General features: G+C 59.0%; 2 protein-coding genes across 4 annotated transcripts in view; both read right to left on the reverse strand.

The window, feature by feature from the left end:
- Positions 1-6,091, reverse strand: part of TNNT2 (troponin T2, cardiac type) — a 10,469-nt gene extending 4,378 nt beyond the window's left edge. Inside the window, exons 1-10 of one of the 3 annotated variants that reach the window (XM_036398408.2) lie at positions 6,054-6,091; positions 5,002-5,012; positions 4,868-4,885; positions 3,874-3,903; positions 2,718-2,774; positions 2,133-2,165; positions 1,611-1,646; positions 1,336-1,357; positions 414-474; positions 193-309 (exon numbers count right to left, since the gene is read on the reverse strand). In XM_036398408.2, the coding sequence (XP_036254301.1) occupies positions 193-309; positions 414-474; positions 1,336-1,357; positions 1,611-1,646; positions 2,133-2,165; positions 2,718-2,774; positions 3,874-3,903; positions 4,868-4,885; positions 5,002-5,012; positions 6,054-6,091 (423 nt within the window). The remainder of the gene's footprint in view (positions 1-192; positions 310-413; positions 475-1,335; positions 1,358-1,610; positions 1,647-2,132; positions 2,166-2,717; positions 2,775-3,873; positions 3,904-4,867; positions 4,886-5,001; positions 5,013-6,053) is intronic. The other 2 variants (XM_036398409.2, XM_036398410.2) reach the window with 2 other exon arrangements.
- A 3,041-nt stretch (positions 6,092-9,132) lies between these two features.
- LAD1 (ladinin 1) lies at positions 9,133-20,637 on the reverse strand. Its single transcript, XM_036398174.1, has 10 exons — positions 20,548-20,637; positions 16,609-16,749; positions 14,930-15,407; positions 14,376-14,510; positions 13,631-13,680; positions 12,804-12,876; positions 12,275-12,406; positions 11,869-11,958; positions 10,757-10,834; positions 9,133-9,240 (listed from the first exon to the last, which is right to left on the reverse strand). The coding sequence occupies exons 1-10, from the start codon at positions 20,583-20,585 to the stop codon at positions 9,133-9,135; spliced, it is 1,323 nt and encodes a 440-aa protein (XP_036254067.1). The 5' UTR covers positions 20,586-20,637.
- Positions 20,638-22,325: the final 1,688 nt, after the last annotated feature.

A 22,325-nucleotide genomic window follows, 5' to 3' on the forward strand; every position in this document is an offset into this window, starting at 1 on the left:
GGTCCCTTCCAGCTCAGGGAATTTTATGGTGTGCAGGCACTGGGGCTCATAGAAATCTGGTTCAACCCTCAGGCTCTCTCCTGCAGGGCCAGGGGTGTCCCAGGTCTGCCAGGACTGTGGGGAGGGCACAGTGGCTGAGTGCCCACAGGGACCAGGTGGCAACAGCCAGAGAGGGGAAGGCTGAACACGTACAATCCTGTCCTTGAGAGACAGCAGCTCCTCTTCCTCCTTCTTCCTGCTCTCAAAGTGGGCTTCGATGAGGGCCTGCAGCTCGTTCAGGTCCTTCTCCATGCGCTTGCGGTGAATGTCCTGCAGCAGGCACAGACAGCCAGGGCCTCCAGCAGCTGCCAGACACTGAGGGGGAGCAGAGGGAGGGCAGCACCCCCAGGGGTGGGAACTGGGCCATAACTTACATCAAAATCCAGTCTCTCGCCATCTGGGATCTTGGGGGGCACCAGGTTGGGCATGAAGACCCTGCAGTGGAGGGGGAGCCAGAGCACGAGGGGGCTGCAGCAGGTCTGGGACAGCACGTGCCCTCCACCCATCCCACCCCCCTGAGCCCCCCGGGGTGCAGAGTGGCCACAGCTGGAGGAGTGCAATGCATCCTGCTGGAGGTGCCAGCTGGGCAGCCCCAGAGGAAGACCTGTGGCATTCCCTGGAAACGCTCCCAGGTGCCTGCATGGCTGGAATAACCCTGCAAGCTGCAGACAGCATGGCCAGGGCCCTTTGCCAGCCCCCTGCTCCCCCCAAAGGGCACTGTGTGCTCTGTGTGACCTGGCACAGGCAGCTGGAGCCTTCCTCCTGTGGGGCTTGAGGGAGGGCAGGAGATGCCCAGCAGGGGCACAAAGGGATGAAGGGATGATGATGGCTGAGGGCAGATCTGCCTCCCACACTGCAGAATCCCAGGGGCCCAGGAGGACCCCCCAGGTTTCCTGCAATGGTTCACAGTCCTGCTCCCTCGGGGTCAGTCCCTGGCACTCCTGGAAACATGTGCCTCATGCGAGCCATAGCCTGGGCTCTGTGTCCCACACTGGGGTGCTCACACACACACACACACACACACACACACACACACACACACTTCTGTCACCTGCAGGGTCACAGGGCCGCTGAGCTTCTCCCAGGGAATGTGCAAAATGCTTCAGAACTGCCTAAAGACCTCGTTCTCAGGGTCCCCTTCATGGGCTGTGTTTTGCTGTCGTTTCTCTCCCTTTTCTCTCCATACCCCAGTCCCACCCTGCCCTGGAGGCTCCCCGTGCCCTGTCCTTTATGGACCAGGCTCTGTCACCCTGACATGGCTCAGACCTTGCCCCAGGAAAACCCTGCCACACTTACTTGGGTTTTGGCTTCGATTCACCTGCAGGTCCCAGGAGCAGCACAGAAAGACAAGGTCAGTGTCACCGAGGGGTTTCCTGTCACACCTTGAGCCAAGCCCACCCTGAGCTGAGCCCTCCCTCTCTCCACAGCAGCGGGGGCTTCCCAGGGACCCCCCCAGCAGCAAGGTGCCAGCCCTGTGCCACACGGTGTGCCCAGGCACAGCTGGTGCTGCTGGCTGAGCAGGGCAGAGCTGGAACCCCCAGGCAGGAGGAGGAACGAGGGTGATACTTCACCTTCCCCGGGCTCCTGCTCCCGCTCTCCCTCTCCACCTGTGGAAAACACGATGCTTTGTGTCCCCGTGGCCAGTCCTGCCCAGGGACACTCTGGGGGGCTGTCCCCCTCTTTCCCACACTTGTCCCCAGTGCAAACCCCGGCTGCATCCCTGCAGGATGAATGGGGGAGAGCAGCCCCTGAGGGACACCCCTCACTCACAGGGTGGCCAGGAGAGCCCCAGGTGCTCTCAGGAGGAATCCAGACAAGTTTTGCAGAAGCTCAGGCTGGAAAAGCAGCAGTGCCTCTCTCTCCTCCTCTATTTTGGGTGAATTTCTGCCAGAGGCAGCACAAATCCATCCCTCCTGCTGCCCCTGTCCTGCTGGGGGATGTGGCCAGGGCAGCTCTGCCCATTTTACCACAAATTGTCCCTTTGGTAGCAAATAAATTCAGCACCAAAACCTCGTTACAAGGGCCCAGTGTCTCAGGGGAATGGGATCAGGACTGGAATGGCCAAACCCATTTCTCCTCTGCTCCAGCTTTACCTTCTCCTGCTGCTTTCGTTTCATCTTCTTGTTCTGTTTAAAAGCAATGGGAGACATGAGCACCCCTGGGTGAGGGCAGCCACACCCCCAGCACAGAGGGGTCCCAGCACCCTGACTTGGGGTCACAGCCAGGATCTGAGCCTGCCCCAGCAGAGGGGACAGCACAGGGTCATACACCATGCCCCAAAGCCACCTCGTGAAACCCAGTGCTCTTTTGATGATCAGACACATCAGAGCTCAAGCCCAGCTCTGGAAACCCCCTCTAAGGCAATGGACCCCTTGGTGAGCCAGGCTGGGCCCATTTTTGGCATTATTTCAGAGGGCTGGACACAGCCACCAGCAGCAAGCACCATTTGTATTTCAGGTATTTCATCACCATTTCATGTTTGTAGGGCCCAGACAGAGCAGGGAAGGGCATCTCAGTTTGACACCCCCTTACTGCACACCAGATCTGGGGGAGCTGCCCCTCTGTGCTGATGTCCCCCTGTCACAGCCCCGCTGGCACATCCCAGTCCCCAGCTGGCAGCCCTGGAGCAGAGCATGGCCCAGCCAAGCCAAGGAGCTCCTGGCATAGCCCCCACTCACCTTCTGCCTTGGCTTCTGTGGTCTCCTCCTCCACCTCCTCTACCTGCTCCTCCTGACCTGTGCAGGGAGGGCAGAGTGAGCACAGCAGTGTTCCTGCAGCTCCTGCAGCTCCTGACATTTATCCCTGCAGCTCCTCATGTCTATTCCTGCAGCTCCTCACCCTTGTCCCTTGCAGCTCCTCACTCTTATCCCTGCAGCTCCTCACATTTATCCCTGCAGCTCCTCACGTTTATCCCTGCAGCTCCTCACGTTTATCCCTGCAGCTCTTCACACTTATCTCTGCAGGTCCTCACATTTATCCCTGCAGCTCCTCACTCTTATCCCTGCAGCTCCTCACACTTATCCCTGCAGCTCCTCACGTTTATCCCTGCAGCTCCTCACTCTTATCCCTGCAGCTCCTCACCCTTATCCCTGCAGCTCCTCACCCTTATCCCTGCAGCTCCTCACCCTTATCCCTGCAGCTCCTCACGTTTATCCCTGCAGCTCCTCACGTTTATCCCTGCAGCTCCTCACGTCTATCCCTGCAGCTCCTCACGTCTATCCCTGCTTTGGGACAGAGCCCAGAGGGACCTGGGCAGCTGCAGTGGCTTGGGAGCAAAGGGCTCCTCTCTAACCTTACCCCAGGGCTGCCTGTGCTCCTCAGGGCAAAACCCCCTAAAATTAGTGAAATGCAAGGATTTATCGCTACCTCCTGCCTTGTCCCTCATCCCCTCTCACGCTGCCAATCCCTCACAGCCCAGGAAGGAAGGAGGGATCCCCATGGCTCTGCTCTAGCAGGGAGCTCCAGGGGTGGCTGAGGACGCTTTGTGACACTGCTGGAGCCTTTTTCCACTGGAGGGAGCAGCGTCCCCACGGGATTCCCCCAGCGGAGCCAGAGCGATGCTGTGCCCTGGGAACACCCGCGGGGCCACAGCCACACAGAGGGGAAGGAAAAGATGACAGCAAAACAGCAAACCACAGCTGGCAGATATAAGAGACAAGGCACAGACAGAGGATGGACACACAGCACAGCAGGGCACGGGAGGAGTGCAGGAAGAAGAGAGAGAAGTGGAAGAATGAAAGAAAACCATTCCCCAACCAGGGAGAGTCAGAACACATGGACCCAGGAGTTCTCCCGAGAGCAGAGAGAGGAAATAATGAAAGGTGCAATAACTACCGTCGTCTTCCTCTATCCATTCTTCCTCTTCTGAGCCAGGGAGGAGGGAAGGAATAAGCACAGGGATTAATTGGGTGCCACAGAGGTTGGGCGTGCGTGAGATGAGGACTGGAGCACAGCAGGGGCTTCCCCCTGCACCTCTCTTTGCTTTTACACTTGGAGTGTTTTGTCTGGCAGAGCCCTAGAGCAGCCAGAGGCCCAGCCCAGCCCAGCCCGGCCCAGCTCGGCCCAGCCCAGCCCAGCCCGGCCCAGCCCAGCCTGGCCCAGCCCAGCCTAACTCAGCCCGGGTCAGCTCGGCCCAGCCCGGCCCAGCTCGTCCCAGCGCGGCCCAGCCTGGCCCAGCTCAGCTCAGCTCAGCTCAGCTCAGCTCAGCTCAGCTCAGCTCAGCCCAGCCCAGCTCAGCCCAGCTCGGCCCAGCTCAGCTCAGCCCAGCCCAGCTCAGCTCAGCCCAGCTCAGCCCAGCCCAGCCCAGCCCAGCTCGGCCCGGGTCAGCTCAGCCCAGCTCGGCCTGGCCCGGCCTGGCCCGGCCCAGCCCAGCCCAACCCGGCCCAGCACAGCCCAGCCTGGCCCAGCTCAGCCCAGCCCAGCCCGGCCCAGCCCGGCCCAGCCTGGCCCAGCCCGGCCCAGCCCAGCCCAGCTCAGCCCAGCCCAGGTCCTTTGTCCCCATCAGGCTGAGGCAGTGGCAGTTTGAGCTTGGCAAGGCTGTCACACGCTCAGCAGAGGCTCCAGCTCCCGCTGGGATATTGGGATCACCCCTCAGTCCACACCCATGTCCAGCATTGCCAGCCCTGGTTTGAGGCACTGACAAAAGAGATCCTGAGAAAATTCAGACTGGTTTTGATCCTACTGATGTTTCAGGTGCAGGCATCTCAAACATGGTCACATCAGCCTTTCCTGGACATGATTTGCCCAGTGCAGCCCAGGAGCTGACCCCCAACCCCCCAGGAAAACACTGAAGCATTTGGCTCTTGGTCCTTGCAGGTGCAGCTCCTACCTTCCTCCACGCACTCCTCTTCAGCGAGCACACAGGGCACAGACAGAGAGAAGGGAAAGAAGCCTCAGGTTATTGGAGTTTCTCTGATCAGTTTTTGGCCTCAGGGCAGCTGCAGGTGCTCCATGTCCTCTTACCTTCCTGCTCCCTGCAAAGCACAACAGGAATTTAGAGTCACATTGAGCTGCTGGAACGGGGCCATCAGTGAGGCTGAGGTGAGTTTGGGACTCCTCAAGGCTGGCTCCCCTGTCTCACAGCACAGGCCGTGGCTGCTGGGGGGCTGGCAGGTGGCACTGGGGACAGGGACAAGGCCCAGGTCACCCTGCAGGCTCTGGAGAGCAGGGCCTGAAGGTCCGGACTGGCACTTTGACAGTGGTGAGGGCACCCCCCCATTTTGCAGCATGAGGAGATGAATGACCTTGGCCTGTAATCCCAGAAATGGGAAGCTCACATCCCACCTTTGCCCCCAAGTCCTTCCCTGGCCGTGGGGGAGATGCACAGCCTGTCCCAGGGGGACAGATTGGTGACACACACGAGTCTGGTGTGGCACTGAAACACCAGAGGGTTCAGGTCCTTTCTCTGCTGGTGGATGAGCAGTGGGAGCTGTGTTGGAACTCACCCCTATAACCCAGCCCCATCTCTCCAGGATGTGCCTCCATCAGCAGAAGATGCTCTCAAATCTGGGCCTTGGAGAGTGATGCTCTGCATGGGGCAGCAGGGCCCCAGCAGCAGCAGATTGGATTTCCCATTTCCCCACTGACTCTTGGGTTTTCCCATCTCTGTCCCACACATTGAGACTGCAGCATTTTTAATTCAGCAATCATTCTTGTCCTGCCCGTGGTTGTGGATACAACTCCCCACACAAACTGCCCCTGCTGGGGTCAGGCACACAAACTGTGTGTGTGAATTCAGAAATCAAACCTTGTCCTGCCCATGGCTGTGGATACAAACTGCCCCTGCTGGGGTCAGGCACACAAACTGTGTGTGTGAATTCAGAAATCAAACCTTGTCCTGCCCATGGCTGTGGATACAAACTGCCCCTGCTGGGGTCAGGCACTGCCAAGGCAGAGGGGCACAGGCTGGGGGTCCATGGTGGGTGCTGGGTAACAATGAGAGCACCTCCAAGCAATGCTGCAGTGGGAAAATGGGAACAGGGAGAAAGAAAGGGGGTTAAAACCACCCCACTTACTGCTCATACTCCTCGGTGACCTCCTCCGTGTCTGACATCCCTGGTTCTCTGGCAGAGTTGGAGGCAGATTGGAAAAAGTGAGGGTTAGAAGTGAGATAAGGGCTAGCACAGCCTGTCCCTCAGCACCAGGACATGGGCACAGCGATGCTGCCTCTCTCCAAAGCACTTGGAGCTCCCAGCTGTCCCCAGCCATGCTGTGACAGTGTTATCTCAGCAGAGATAAGGTGCCTGCCCCCCCATCCCAGGATCACAGCATGCCCCAAACAGGAGGTTGGACACAACCTCTGTGGCACTGATAACTCTGTCAGGAGCATGTCCAGGGCACTCAGCCCCCTGGCCCAGCCCTCTCAGGGGCTGTGTTTGCTCAGGGGACAGGAAAATCACCCCATTGCAGTGTTCAGCTTGTTTTGCTTCCTGACTATTCTTAGCCCAGGGATGACCCCTTCTCTCAGATTTCCAGCCCTGCACCAGGCACAGCACAAGCCCTCAGCAAACCCTCCCAGCTCAGTTCTCCAAGTGCAGAACTGCTGGGAAAGGGGCAGCCTGGCCTCTGCAGGTACATTTTCCCCCTGTTAACTAAAAGGAATAATTTACAGCCTGGCTTAGTAACTTAGCCCTCGTTTTAGGGCTAAAACATCTGCAGAAACAGCTTTTCATCTTCCCAGCACATCTTCTCCCTCCCAGCTGTGCTCAGGAGGACTTTGCTTATCATGTCACCTCATCTGACCTTCACCCAGCACTGCACTGGGACATCTGCATCCACCAGCCCCATCCCTGGACATCCTGGAGCAGCCCAGAGCCCCAGCCCAGAGCCCCAGCCCAGAGCCCCAGCCCAGCCCAGAGCCCCAGCCCAGAGCCCCAGCCCAGCCCAGAGCCCCAGCCCAGCCCAGAGCCCCAGCCCAGCCCAGCCCAGCCCAGCCCAGCCCAGAGCCCCAGCCCAGCCCAGAGCCCCAGCCCAGAGCCCCAGCCCAGCCCAGAGCCCCAGCCCAGAGCCCCAGCCCAGAGCCCCAGCCCAGCCCAGAGCCCCAGCCCAGAGCCCCAGCCCAGCCCAGGGCCCCAGCCCAGAGCCCCAGCCCAGCCCAGAGCCCCAGCCCAGAGCCCCAGCCCAGAGCCCAAGCCCAGCCCAGCCCAGCCCAGCCCAGCCCAGCCCTGTCCCCTGCTTGTGCCAGCCCTCAGCAGGGCTGAGATGCCACAGGACGATGCAAGGCAGCTCAGAAATAACTTCCATGTGCTGAAGCACCTGTTCCCAGAGCAGCAAGGCTTCCCTGCTCCTGCTACCCAGAGTCTGGGAACAACTGCTCCTGCCTGCATCTGTCAGGCATTCATTACCCGGGATGGGGAGGCCCGGCCTCAGGAGTGCTTATTCAGGATGCTGGATGCAGGGCTGGAATGCTCAGGCATGGGAAAGGGGCATTCCAGGAGGGGAACCTTGGCATAACCACGGCTCCAGAGGGTCTCTAATCTCACTGTTCCTCACAAGGTGCTTTTTGGAAACAAATAAAGGCAGAGCTCGGCCCCCTCTGCCTTGGGGTCACCGCCTGCTCCTGCCACCACTGTTCCCCTTCCTGTGATGGGTCTGGGGCTTGGCTCTAAGCCCCTCTCCAGCACCATCCCCAGGATCCCTGCTTCCCCACCAACAGCAATTCCCACTTTTCCCCCAGGCTCAGCATGGTCCTGATGCCCCAAGTTTGGCCAAATCTGAGCAGCCAAAGCTCCACACAATCATTTCATGGCATGGGAGAAGAGGGTTCCCAGTCTCCAAGCCTCTTCCTACATTCTCACTGCCCTCCTCCCTCAGACACCATTAGATCCCAGAGCTGAGGGAACAACAAGTCCGGCACTGTTAAGAGGGTACACAAAAGAGAAAGTGGCTCAAGGAAATATTTGTGCATCCTCTGCACAGAAACACATAAACCTTTTCATTAAAGCTTGGAAATCTTGATTTGATAGAATTAGGAGAGCCCAGCAGACATTACAGAGATAAAGAGGAAACATTGCACTGACTACAAAAAAAATCTCCCACAATTTGCTGTGTATTAAACAATCCAGATATTCCTCATACTCCTCAAAATCCCCCTATCCTTTAGCTCAGGGCTGGCTGCTCACAGCTCTGGGGCTATGTTAATCCTCCACAGTTCTGAGTCTCTGCTTTCCTCCAGGCTGCCCAGACATGGAGCTCTCCTTTCCCACTGTGGCTCCAGGAATGGGTCATGGCCCTGCTCCAGTCCTGCTTGGCAGGGTCAGACCAGGCACAGGAGCATCCCATCCCATCCCATCCCATCCCATCCCATCCCATCCCATCCCATCCCATCCCATCCCATCCCATCCCACCCCTGGGCTGCCAGAGAGCCAGGGCCAGGCTACGCATCGGCATCACATCCCTGCTGTCACTGCAGACACAGAAATGGGATCCAGGAGATTTCCTGGGACCCAGGGCAGCCAAAACCCATCTGAGCCACCTGGGCACCCACCAGGGTGGTGCAAAAGAGAAATGGTGAACACAACCCGCTGGAGAGGCTGCAGATGGTTTATGCATGGGAATGCCTGCTTGGCATAAAACCCCCGGGAGAGCGGCCGGGACACCCCGAGCCCGGAGCCGATCCCAGAGCTGAGCCCGGAGCCCATCCCGGAGCCCATCCCTGGCCGATCCCCCCGAGGGGCGGGCAGGGATGCCCCGATCCCGGACCCCATCCTGGACCCCATCTCGGAGCCCATCCCTGGCCGATCCCCCCGAGGGGCGGGCGCCGCCCCAGCCGTACCTGAGCGCCGGAGCTGCGGGAGCGCGGGGAGCCGCGGGGTCTGGGCAAGGCTCTTTGGGCCAGGAGGCTTTAAGGGGGCTGCAGCGCCCACCCCGGGGCGGGCAGCGCCGCAGGAATGTGCCCGGCGCCCAGCGAGGAATGCAACACTTGTGAGCTGCTATTTCGGCAGCCGCGGCCCTGGCCCCCTCCGCCGCTCCCCCTTCCCCCCCAGGAGCCCATATAAGCCCAAGCTATTGTGTGGCCTCAGAGATTTGCTATTTTAAACCCTCCGGAGCGAGATACGTGAGTGCCCGAGGGGCTGACACAAGCCAGCCCAGCTGTCACCGCGGCCGGGACGCTGATAAGGCAGCGCTGTCACCAGCGCGGGAGCAGCCCCTGCCCGGCAGCTCCGGCCCGGCTCCCGCAGCCGCTGCTCCCACCGCGGGATGCTGCAATGAGAAGGGAAGAGTCTGTTTTTAAACCCCCAGGACATATTGGATTCGGGGTTTTCCCTATTTTCCCCTTGTCGGGAGAAGGGAAGGGAACAGTTTCCAGTCCCAGACCAGCAGTAGGTGACCAGGAGTGTTTTAGAAAGAGCAACTTTTATTAGAAAACAAAAAAAGCACAGAGTCCTTTCCCAAGCCCAACAAGCAGGATCAGCTCCAGGGGCAGCAGCAGATTCCCACACTGAATTTGTCACCACAGTGGTTGTTCAAGGCACAACCCAAACCCAAAGAATGGCCCCAATCAGAGAATTTGAGCCCTTTGCCCATGGCACCCTAAAGGCACCCTAAAGGCCTCGAGAGAGCATCCCCCATCCCTGCTAGGTGGGCTCAGCAGCCACGGGAATGCAGGATCAGGGGCTGCCTAGCAAAGGGCTCAGGAGGAAAGGCAAGAGGGAAATGGGGCCCAGCCCGGGGCACTCAGCTCCATGAAATCCCCCAACAGGACTGTGGCCATGGCCAGGGCCAGCTCAGCTCCCCTGGACCACTGGATGAAGGGTCACTGCCTGCAGGGGCAGGGGATGGCAGGAACAAGGACAAGTCTCTGGTTCAGCTGTGTGTGGAGGAAACACCAGGGCCAAGTCCCCCGTTCTTCCATGGGACATCTCCGAGCACTCGTGTGGCTTCATGAACCTCTGGTTGTGCCCCTGTGGCAGGGACAGCCTGGCAGGGGTGACAGCTGCCTGCCCCACCTGCCCCAGGCAGCAGGGACAGACATGGTCCATGGATGTGCAGCTGGAACTCCCTCAGCCAGGCAGGTTCTGACATCCTCCAGCTGCCAGGGAGCCCTGTGGGGGATCCCCTTTGCCAGGGCAGCTCTGGGGCACAGGCAGAGATCAGGAGCAGAACAGCAAAATGTGCTGGGCAAACAAGGCAGGAGTTTGCCTTCAGCATCTGTGGGGAGCCTGCAGGCCTGGACACCCACAGACAGGCAGTGACTGGGGACTGGGGGCACAGGGAGACTCTCCCAGGCTTCTTCCTTCCCATCCCACAAGCAGAGGACCCCATGCCCTGGGCTGCACCCACACATGGCACAGGGGACTCATGGCAGTGGCTGCTGGACGGTTGGGTAGGGCTGGGCTTTGATCTTTGGTTGGAGCAAACCAGATTTTCCCAGATGGTCTGAGAGCACAGGTGGTATTACTGCAACTGCAAAAGAAAGTGGGAACCACTGAGGCTGTGCCTGAGGCTGCAACCCCCCCCAGCTGCAGCTGCTTTAACCAGGACAGTGGCTGTCCCCACCTGGGGATGGGGCAGGCAGGGATCCCCTAAATCCCATGACAGGCCACTTCCCTTCTCCTCCCAGACCAGAGTCCTCCTCTCCCTTACAGATGCCTCCAGTTGTCCCCTCCTGCTGACTTCCCAAAGTCACAGGGTCCTGATTCCCCCACGTCACCTCTCCCTGTACATCCTGGCTCTGCCTCAGATGATGCACCAGGTTCCAGAGCAGCTCCATAATTACCTTGGTGTCTCCAGAGGTGTCCCCAGGCTGCTTTATCCAGACATCTCGCTTTGCCAGGCTGTTGATTCTCCGGATTTCCTGCAAACAGGAGAGTCAGAAGTGACAGGATAAAGTTTTCCCCAAGCGTCGTGTGCAGCATTGCCTTGGTCTGACTGAACCCAGACCTTGAAGCACACACTGTCCAGGTAAAACCAGCCAGCTTTGGGATCCTGCACCTGGGAGACCCTCAGAGCAAAGTGCAGCTCCAGCCACAGAAGTGGAGCAGGTGCTATTGAAGAACTGACCAAGGAGCTGCAGGCTTTCCCCAGGAGTCAGCCCAGGAGCAAACCCTTTGCTGGCACAGCTGCCTGGCACAGACACGTCTGGGCAGTGCCCATCTCCCAGCCCAGCCTGGATCCACCTTCCCTGGCTGCAGGGCTGGGCTGCCACGAGCAGTGACCAAAGCCCTCTCTGCTGTGAGCAGTGAGACCTGCCCAGGACCTGCTGAGCCCCTCCTTTCCAGGAACACCCAACAACCAAAGGCTCTCTTGTCCCTCTCCTGCACACGGCCAAGTGGTGACCTCTGAGTCCCCTTGGCCGGGCACCTGGCACCCACAGCCACGAGACCCCCTCATTTCTGGGGGGTGGTTTCAAGTGGGGGTGCAGATGACTCCAGACCCCTCATGCACCAGGACCTCTCCAAGCCCCTCAGAGCTGAAGGGCTGAGCACACAGCTCCTCTCCCCCTGGCCCCAGGCAGAGCTGCTCATCCAGGCAGAGGAGATGGGATGGCAGAGATGGGATCATGCTGGGGGCCAGAGTCAGGTATCCCTGCATGTCCTGGGACATGCACCCAGCTGGCTCCTCTCCCTCCTCAACCTCAAGGGCTGGAATCAGCTGTCCTGGGAATTTTGGGCTCACAGTCAGGACACAGCAACAAGGAGAGCCCTGATATTTCATTGTGGTGGTCCTGCAGCTCTGACACCTCCAAACCTGGCTAAACTGCTCCCAAACCCTTTAACAGGTTCAGCCAAGGGTTCATCCACCTTTCAACCCTGCCCCAAGGTGCAGCACCATGTCCTGTGAGCCTGCCTGCTCTCAGGGCTCTCACTTGAGGTTGACACAAGCTGCTACCTTGCCGTTTTCCTCCTTGGCAGGCTCCTGAGCTCGGCTGATCCACAGATTAATGCGGGATGTCACCGACCCTGGGATCTTCAGGCTGTCCTGTGGCACAGAGAGGGACACCAGGGTTGTAGCAGCGGCTCTCCGTGCACGAATGTAACCCGGCCCAGTCCCCAGGGCACGGGGAGCCTGAGCGGAGCTGCGGCACAGAGCCCAGCCCACACACTGGCTCCATCCCAGCTCCTCCAATTCCAGCGCTCGGCAGGAACCCACACAGCGCCGGGGCAGCCCTGGCATCAGCTCCCCCGCTCCCTGCCGCAGCCTGCCAGGCTGAGCCCGGTATCGGGAGAGGGGAGGATCTGCCCCAGAGGCGGTGCCTGCCCAGCACAGAGCGCTCAGGTCCCCGCTCCTGCCTCACCTTCCTGGGAGCCGCCGGCTCCGCCTTGCCGGGAGCGCTTCTCTCGAAGAAGTTGCGCTTGCTCGCCACCCCCTCCGAGGAGAGCAGGCGACTCTTCTGGGCAGGCACGGAGGATTTCACCCCCTCCGAGCGCTGCGAGAGAGAGGGGCGTCAGCAGGGCTGTGCTGCATCCCGGGGTGAAAAGAAAAGTCCAGCTTCTGGCTCGTACCCTGAGCCCCTTGGGGTCCGGTCCCCTGCTGCCCATCACCAGCTCACAGCCTTGTGCACTGCTTCCCTCAACGGACCACAGCATCCCCAGACCCTCTCCACAGGACATCTCCTCCCTGCAGGGCCATGCAGCATCCCCAGACCCCCTCCAAGAGTCTCTGCTCCTAAAACCTTGAGGCCAATCCCTTTTCCTGCCTTTCCATCTCCTTCTTCCCCATCAGCTCTGTACTTGGTGCAGCTCAGGCCTCCCCTCCCCACTGGGCTCCAGGCCACCCCTCTCTGTCCCCCACCCCCTCCTGGCTCTGCTGAGTGCCCTCAGTACCTGCACAGCTGAGTTGTACTTTTCCAGCTTCTCCCCAATGGTGCTGTTGCTGCCTGGGACCCTCAGACTTGCACTGGGGAAGAAGAGGGAAGAGTTGAAACCAGCCCCCCCAGGATGTCCTGGGATCAGCCCATGGTCCTGGGGAGCTGCACCTGGCAGGAGAAGGCCCCATCACACCCAGCACTCCTGCATCCGTCTGCCAGGTGCACCAAGCAGCCCAGCCCCTGCTGGTGACTGAGCTCTCTGGGTGTCACTGCCTTTCCAGGGCCACACTGAGCACCAAAATACCTCAGAGCTCCTCAGCCTGCCCTGGGTTCAGCTCTGCCAGCCCTGGACTGCATCACCCCCAATGTCAGTGTGGCTCTGCATACACCTGCCCACAGAGGGGTGGAGGATCCCCTGATCTGGTCACCAAAGCCAGGTCAGGCTGCTCATGGAGCTGTTTTGATGTCCCCGTGGATGGGACCTGTGCACACAAGCACCAACATAGAGCTACATGACCCCAGAGAAGTGGGGGCTTGCTGGGGGATATTGGAGCAACATGGGACAGTGGAGGATGTTCCTGCCCATGGCAGGGGTTGGAATGAGATCTGCAGGGTCCCTTGGAACCCAAACCATTCTGTGATTCCAGGATCTCATTCAGATGCAAGCTGCACTTGGACATTGTCCTGTCCCCTGCCAAGCATCGCTGCCTGCCCTCTCCACAGGGCTGGGGACCAATGTCCAGCAGATCTGAGCCAGGCCCCAGCACCTCCTCCTGCCTTGGAAAACAAAGGATGGCCATTCCTGCCCAGCAGGACCAAAGCAACACGACAAGAGGTGCTGACCTCCTTGTGAGAGGGCTTTGGCTCTCTTCTTTCTGCTTCTTGGAGATGATCTGGAAGAGACAAGGAGAGGAGATCCTGCAGTGAACTTTGGTTATCCAAGATAAGCATGGGAGACACTATCTTACTGATCTCCCCCAGGAAAGCTCCATTTGCACCCACACCAGAGCTTATCTCATATCAAAGCTCCCCAGACTATAGACACTTTATGGTGATAACAGTTTTATTCCCAGTAAAGCCTCATGGAAGTCAATCAAGTGTAGCCAGTCAGCCCTGACTCACAGCAGGGATGATCTTGACAGTTCTAGGCTTTCCCAGCCTCTCCAATCACTTCATTCCAGAGATCTCTTTTGAAATGAAATATATTCTCAGACTGTAACATGGGATGGGAGGGAGGATGGATGTTATTTTTATCCTGTGCTTTCACATACGACTGGAAAGGCTGGAAGGTGGATGGCAATTCCTGTGGCACTGGAAATTCTGAGGACAATGAGTTCCCTGTTTTCTCATACTTCCCATAAGTTTTCTGGCAAGCACGAGGTGGATGAACTGGACATGTTCATCCTCACGGAGAAGGAAAACAGGGGAAGAGGGAAGCAGGACTGCAGTGCCCAGCCCAAGGGTAAGTTTTGAGCACACTTCTGGGAACAGGTTCTGCCCACATAATCCAGAGGCCACAGCAATCCTTCCTTCCCCCCATCCTCCACTGCCTCACTGGAATCCTTTCCCCACCTGCTTCAGCTCTTACCCTGAAGGAGACGGTTCTTGGGCTGGCCCGTCGGATGGAGGTGACGTGGGTTGGAGAAGGGTCTGGCTTTTCTGCAGCTTCATCTTGGGGAGGGGACAGCTGGATTACCTGCTTTGAGGGGTTCCTGGATGGCTGCTGAGGAAAAAGGAGACCTCAGATGTATCCCTGCAGAGCCTGCAGAGAGGACTGAGGTGCAGGAGTGGAACAGTCAGGGCGGGAACTGGGTTGGAGGCCAGAGTTTGAGATCAAAACCCTCCAAACCTTTCCTGTCTTCGTTGGACTTAGAGAGTCCCCAACAGCCCTTCAGTGTCACCATGATGGCAATCAGTGGGCCTTGCTGGAGAAGGTGATCAGGACAGCACAGACCAGGGAGGGGAAGGAGGTGGTGGGACCCTGTCCACCACCTCGTGCTTTGCAGCTCTCTGAAAAACCTTCCTCAAAATCCTCCAGATCCCATTTCCCTCCTGGTACTTTTGGGCTGTGTCTTTCTCTGGTTCTCCCAGCACCCAGGACCTCTCCCCCCGAGGCCTGGTGCTCCATCCATTCCTGCTTACCTGCTGCTCTGGAGATGAGGTCACCACTGAGGTTTTCTCTTCTGTGCTGCGGTTTCCCACCCTGGTGAGGATCTTCACCTCCCGGAGCCGGCAGCTCCCCACCTCTGGTGGCTCCTTTGCCTCCTTCCTCTGCTCCCCCCGAGGAGTCTGCACTCCCTGGTCTTTGTCCTGGAGCCGTGCCCTCAGCAGCACCTTCCCCTCGGGGGCTGGCTCCACGTTCTTGTCTCGGGGCGGGTCCCCTCTGCCCCCGGCCGCCTCCTCTGCAGCCCGGCTGCTCTCCTGCCTCCCGCGGGGCTGTGCCTCTGTGTCCGGGCAGCTCTCTGCCACCCCTGCCTCCTTCTGCTCCTTCTCCTGCCTCAGCTTTTCAGACACGGCCGGGAGGCACCTCGTTCTTCTCCCTTCTTGTGTCTTCAGCACCTCTGAGAGCTTTCGCTCCTCCCCGTCCTCCGGAGACTGCGGCTTCACCAGGGATGAAGGTCTAGGGACAGGGACAACATGGGATGACAACCTCAGCACCTGGGGCTAGAGGGGTGCATTTCATGCTGCAAGTAAGGCAAAAGGCTCTGGAGAGGGACATAAAAATCCCACAAACATCCTGGAGTCCTCCTTGCAGACCAGGCTTGCAGCCACTCTCATCCCCATCACCCCGGCTCAGCTGTCTGAGAAAAAGTTTGGATTAAAATTATTTTTTTTCCTTTCTGTCGTAGAGATGAAGCATTTCTGCAGCCTCATTCCAGGACACCAGGACCCACCAAGTCCTGTGCCAAGGAGATCCAGGCTCAGGGCAGTCTGGGTCTGCTGCTGATTAAGAAGGGTGGCTGTGACTCTTCACTGGACCAGGAAAAATCCCACCAACTTAAAGTGGGAAGTGTTGGTTGGAAGCCAATCTGCTCTGGCAGGTCCACCCACAGTGAAAAGCTGTTTCCCCTCCTTCCCCCAGGCAAACAGGCACAAGGACTGGGAAGGGACAGGAGGACACCTGGCAGGCTGTGTCTGCACACTGGGGAGGAGATGGGATAACATCTGCCCTCCTCCTGAATTGTAATCACCACATGGCCAGCCTGTGTCAGCACCAGAGAAGAAGAACTTGTCCTTCCCAGCTGGTTCATTTTAGTCATGCCCAGCTCCCCTCCACCCCTTATCCAGGCCAAGAGTCCCAACTCCATCCTGTCTGAAACACAGGAACACCTCTGGAGTGGGAGCTTCACTGTGGACACAAACTACCTAAATACTGGACACTCCCAGGACCAATTTAGAGAGTAGGTCAGGTTGTGTAAGGGCAGCCTGGTCCCAGAGTACCTCCAAACCCCAGCTCCCTGCAGCCAGGGACTTTGGCAGCACCAGTGGAAAGCCCTTGGCTCAGATCCCCATTTCAGCAAAGGTGCCACAGCGTCACTGTGAGGTCCAGAGGGGCAGCACGGCCAGCCAGGCTCTGCCTGCTCTGCTCTCCTGCCCTGCAGAGCTGGGCACCCCTTACCTGCTGCAGATCCACCTGCAGCACCACCCTGAGCCTGGCCCTGGCACCAGCCCTCCCCCACTCCTGCCCCTGTGCCATGGGGAGCCCACCCGAGGTGTCCCCCTCGTGCCCATCCCTCCTCCCCAGGGCTGTGAGCTCTGCCCACAGCTCAGCCAGGGCCCGGTGTCAGGAGCCAGGCCAATGCCAGCAGGACCCCACAGACCTGCTGGAAGCTGGGCTGGTGTCCTTGGCAGGGCTGGCAGCTTCCTCCTCCGTGGAGGTGGATGACAGCAGGTTCCGGTGCCTTCGCCGGCGCTCTCTTTGCTGCTCTTCCTCATCCTCCAGGGTCCTCTGCCTGGCCAGGCTGTTTGGGAGGAAACATAAGGACATGGGGGGGCTGTGTCCTGCATGGGCACCCTGAAGCCCTGGTGCCAGACAAGAAAGGAACTGCTACACCCTGGGCAAGGCCAAGGGCTGGCAGAAGTCACCTTGCTGGACGAGAGCAAGGCCAGCACAAGCCAAGCACCCCAAAGGGCTCTCACTCCACCCAGCTGATGCAGGCCCTTCCCAAAGCAAGCACTTGACTTCCCAACTCCCATTTTCTCTTGCTGGAGGGAGCACTCATTTCAAAGGAATCCCTATATTAAGCAAACCTTGCAGGGGAAGGATATTGAACCTGTAACTCAGCCAGACCAGGACCCTTGAGCTACCACACAGACCTCAACCACACAAACTGGAAGGGTAACCACTATGGCACAAGATTTTAGGCCAAAACCAAGATGTGGTGATGGTAATTTAGTTTTTATAGAGCAAAAACCCTCAGATGAAAAAGTATCAGAGGCTGAAGGCAACTGCTGAGAGGCTCTGCCTGGGGATGGGGCTGGCAGGGCTCCTCTTCACCCCCTGCATGTGCCTGGACTGGGAATTGTTTATGATCACAGACTGAGACAAAAAGATGAAGTTTGGAATCATCTTTGAGCATTTTATTTTGCATAAGCCAAATGCGGGTTGGGTTTTATTACTTTTGGTTTTTGTTTTGCTTTGTTTTAATAAAATAGCACTTGGAATAAAAAGTTGTCCAGAAAACACCAGCTCTGCCATCCTTTCTCTGTGCCAAAGCTGCCCACCCTCTGTGCTGGTGCATGAAATGTGCTGGAAAATATTTTTATTGGCTGATGGAGCTTTTCAGAGCCTGGTTCTTCTCCCCCAACACGAGCCCTCAATCAGCCACAAACACTGCAGGGCACCCCAGCAGAGCCTCCCTGCCAGGGTCCGTGCCAGGACCTCACCCCAGCTCAGCCTTTGCCACGAATTTGACTTTTAGCGAAAGTCAGAGGGGCAGGGCCGCATTACGAGCGGGGACTTGCGGCTGGTTCCGAGTTACTGAGTAATCCCAGCCGGTCATAAATTAAACCGCTTTACCCCCCGCGGGTGCTCGCGGCTTCTGCTCCTCCTGCTCGGGGCGGGCGGGAGCGCGGCGGGGCCAGCGGAGCGCGAAGGGGGCGAGGACAGGGCTGGGGACAGGGCTGGGGACAGGGCTGGGGACAGGGCAGGACAGGGCTGGGGACAGGGCTGGGGACAGGGCAGGATAGGGCTGGGGACAGGGCAGGACAGGGCTGGGGACAGGGCTGGGGACAGGGCTGGGGACAGGGCTGTGCTGTGCTGGGGAGAGGGCTGGGGACAGGGCTGGGGACAGGGCAGGATAGGGCTGGGGACAGGGCAAGACAGGGCAGGACAGGGCTGGGGACAGGGCTGGGGACAGGGCAAGACAGGGCTGGGGACAGGGCAGGGGACAGGGCAGGACAGGGCTGGGGACAGGGCAAGACAGGGCTGGGGACAGGGCAGGACAGGGCTGGGGACAGGGCTGGAGACAGGGCTGGGGACAGGGCTGGGGACAGGGCTGGGGACAGGGCAGGGGACAGGGCAGGACAGGGCTGGGGACAGGGCTGGGGACAGGGCAGGATAGGGCTGGGGACAAGGCAGGATAGGGCTGGGGACAGGGCAGGATAGGGCTGGGGACAGGGCTGGGGACAGGGCTGGGGACAGGGCAGGACAGGGCTGGGGACAGGGCAGGATAGGGCTGGGGGCAGGGCAGGACAGGGCTGGGGACAGGGCTGGGGACAGGGCAGGACAGGGCTGGGGACAGGGCAGGACAGGGCATGGCTGGGCTGGGGACAGGGCTGGGGACAAGGCTGGGGACAGGGCAGGACAGGGCTGGGGACAGGGCATGGCTGGGCTGGGGACAGAGCTGGGGACAAGGCTGGGGACAAGGCAGTGCTGTGCTGGGGACAGGGCTGGGCCGGGCCGGTGACAGGACTGTGTGGGCTGGGGACAGGGCTGTGCTGGGGACAGGGCCGCCCTGCCCTGCCCTGCCCTGCCCTTCCCTCGGCTGGCCCCGCAGCCGAACAGCCCCCACAGCAATCGGCCCCGGGCTGGGGAGCTCCGGGCGGGCTCCGATGCCCGCTCGGCACCGGGACGGACGGGGCTGGCGAAGGCTGGAGGCGCCCAGGGAGCATCCCCGGCTGGGACAGCCCGGCCGTGTTCTCACAGCCCCGGCGCTCCCGGGCACATCCCAGCAGGCAGATTCCCGGGGAGGGGACACAGATCCCGGGGCCTCTGCACTCCTGTCCCTCAAGCAGTGACAGCACGGAGCACTAATGCCGAGCTAAATCCTCACAACAACCGGGTACTTCTTTGATTTTACACAGCCTCCTTCAAAGTGAAAATGGGATTTTCCTGCCTTGAATTACCGTGGTTCCTTCTGAGGCAGCACAAGACCTGGCACTATCCACAGGCAGCTCCTCATTATTTGTAATTAAGTGATCCACCCATCAGGCTACGGATCTGCTCTGCCAATCTTTCTCTCCTCTTTTCAAAGACGGATTTATTTTTCACCGTCTTACCTTTTTTAGCTGAAAGAGATGAGTAAAAAACTTTGGCAATTCTCCCTGCCTTGTCCTTTCCTGCCCTGTCAATGATTAGCGCAGAGATTTCTGACATTTCTGCTGTTTCAGTGCTGCCTCATCTCAGGAGAGCTCAGGAAATGCCTTCTGGGGTTCTGAAGCACATGGGGTGCAGGACCCAGCTGGGCTGGTGTTGGGGCAGGTCGGGCTCAGGGGAGATGGATCAGGACAGGGCTGGAGTGGCCTCGATCTGTCCCACCCACACCAGAGGCAGCTGAGAGCTGGTGGCCTCTGAGCAGTGGGGTCTCAACTAAAATAAGGAAGTTTTTCACAGAGTGGGGAGGCCCTGGCATTCAGGGCACTCACAGCAGCTGTGGCTGCCTCTGGATCCCTGGCAGTGTCCAAGGCCAGGCTGGACAGGGCTTGGAGCACCCTGGGACAGTGGAAGGTGGGACTGGATGAGCTTTAAGGTCCTTCTCACCCAAACCAGTCTGGGATTCTATGGACTCCCCTTTCTTACACCTGGTACTGAGGTTTGCAATTAAGTCTCGGAGCCATAACATCCATTTGGGCCAGGGTTCCTACTCTGATTGTGCACAGGGTGGCTCTGTTTGAGTTTCCATCCCTGCTCCTGTGAAGCCCAGGCTGCCCTGGGGTCTGCAGGGGGTCAGGGCTGATCCCACCTCACTCCAGCCTCATGTGAGAGCCTGACCCAGCCCAGGGTGCCCAGGAGCCTCCCCTGCTCTGGAGCACTCTTTGGGAAGCCGATTGCAGGGATTGCTCAGGGATTGCTCAGTCAGTGCCGCTGATTCAGGGCTGGCTCAGCACAGGAGGGGCTGCAGGCAGAGCAGGACACACATCCAGGGGCTGCATGGGCAGGGGGGGACAGGAAACGTCCCCAGCCAGCTCAGAGCAAGGCTGGAGGCACAGCCCAGATAGTCTGTTCCCCAAAGAAAGGCAAATCAGACCCAAAATGTATCCAGCATGGCGTGAGAATGCTTATCCAGGTAATTCTCCTGTGCCTGGCCCAGCTTCCCTAGGCAGCAGAAACAAAAACGCCTCTGATCTTGCCCAGCCACAAGAAACTCCAGCAGTGCTGAGCTCTCCGTGGGGCTGGCATTCACCTCTGCAAACAGCAAACACTCCCAGGGCAGCTGCCCCCTCCTCCCATCCTCCCCAAGCCCCTTGGCCACCAGCAGCCCTCCCTCACCCCTCCCTGCCCTGCTGGAAAGGGTTAAGCATTAATCCCCAGCACTTACCTGGAGAGATCGGACCAGTTCCTCCTGCTGAAGGACATTGCTGCGAGCCGGGAGTTCAGAGATCCCCCAGAAGCTGAGCGGGCATCCAGGCCAAGGGAGCCGCGGGATCAGCGCTGCCCGGAGACTCTGCTCCCCGAGAAGGGAGGGAGGAGGGAGGAACTCCCTGCAAGGTTATTTCCCTGTGCACCTTCACCCTGCCTGCCTCCCGCTCCCACCAGCTGCATCACATGGTTCCTTATCTACCTGACACAGGCAGGGCTGTGATTTGTGTGCCAGCGGCCGAGAGCCGCCCTGCCCAGCAGTGCCACGCACAAGCAGAGCCCTCCTCGCTGCCAGGCCCGGGACCCGCGGCTCGGGCCATCCACGGCTCCAGGGTTTCGGAGACAACTCCCTGCAGAGAACCTGTTCTACCAGCCACAATCCGCCAGTCAACAACTGCTGCAGCCCGCGGAGGAGGCGAATTACCCCGGGCCGAGTGGGAGGAGGTTGGCTCCCGGGGATCCAAAACAGTCATTAAAGCACCTCTGGCTGGGCACGGTGCAGCCTTTCCACAGAGCTTGGGAGGGTCCCTGCTCCTTCCAACCCTTTCTAGATGTCTCAAATGGAGCGAGCTGTCAAGGTCTTCTCATTCTTGGGCTTTGCTGCAGCAGTGAGCACTCACAGTCTCAGAGGGGCCTGGGGCATGGGGGGAATCCAATTTTTGTGTGCTGGAGCCCTGTGCCAGAGAGGAGCTGTGTGCCCAGGTTCATCCCTCACCCAGACACAGCCCATCAATCCCATCCCCCGTCTGGCTGTGCCCCAGACCCCCACCCTTACACAGAGCAGCCCCTCCAGCCAAGGGCGGGTGTGAAGCCACGGGGTCACTGCCTTTGGGGGGGAATGGGGGTTGTCTTAAGGGAGGATGGGGGGCCCAGGCACAGCAGAGCCACCCCCCAGCCTGGATTTTCCCACAGCATGGCCGTGACCCCACTGCTCGGGCTGCCAGGCACTATTCCCTGCAGGAAATGTCATCCAGGACCCCTTGAGTAAAACCTCTGCTCCCAGTGAGATCCATCCCTGCACCAGCCCGAGGAACTGGTTGTGAGGCTGGGCTGGCCCTGCATGCCTCCAGCCCACAGGGGTGTGCCATGACCTGAGCAATGATTTTAATCAAAGGCTCCTGATTAAAATCCCATTTCTAGGAGATAGCCCTGTCAAACGAGCCGCCCGCTCCAAGCAGGGCTCACTCTCTGCTCTTCTTTCTTCTCGCAGTAATCACTCGTCTTTCAAGTGTTTTCATATATACAGAGAATTCAGTTAGTTGTGGCATAAGGGAAAAAAATTACTTAAATAACCTTGCAAGCATCCTGCTAATTGCTGACAGACTATATATAGCAGTCCAGCATCAGCAGCTCCTCTAGAGCAATAAAAACTCTGTGATTAATGCGCGGCGAGCATGGCGCTCACAAAACTCATTGCCAAAGGATAGCACTGGAGCACAGGACTTAGCGGGGTTTTCCAAAGGATTAGACTGAACGTGGCGGTGAAAGAACACCCCCAGCTAGGATCTACACAGCAAAGGAATATAAAACCTCCCAGTCTGCAATTCCTCTGGTTATTAAGTTGAAGAAATTCTAGATGGGCATTTAGTGCCTGGGGATTAGTCAGAGGATGAGCCTGGCTGACACTCGCCCCCTTGCTGACACTTGCCCCTTCCTGGGGCTTTATTTGCAGCTCAGAAACCTTTGGAGGTGAACAGAGTTTCCTCTTTATTCAAGTTCCCTCAGAGGCTTTCTTCT

The sequence above is a fragment of the Molothrus ater genome, chromosome 25 (assembly GCF_012460135.2).
Source record: "Molothrus ater isolate BHLD 08-10-18 breed brown headed cowbird chromosome 25, BPBGC_Mater_1.1, whole genome shotgun sequence".
Taxonomy (NCBI): domain Eukaryota; kingdom Metazoa; phylum Chordata; class Aves; order Passeriformes; family Icteridae; genus Molothrus; species Molothrus ater.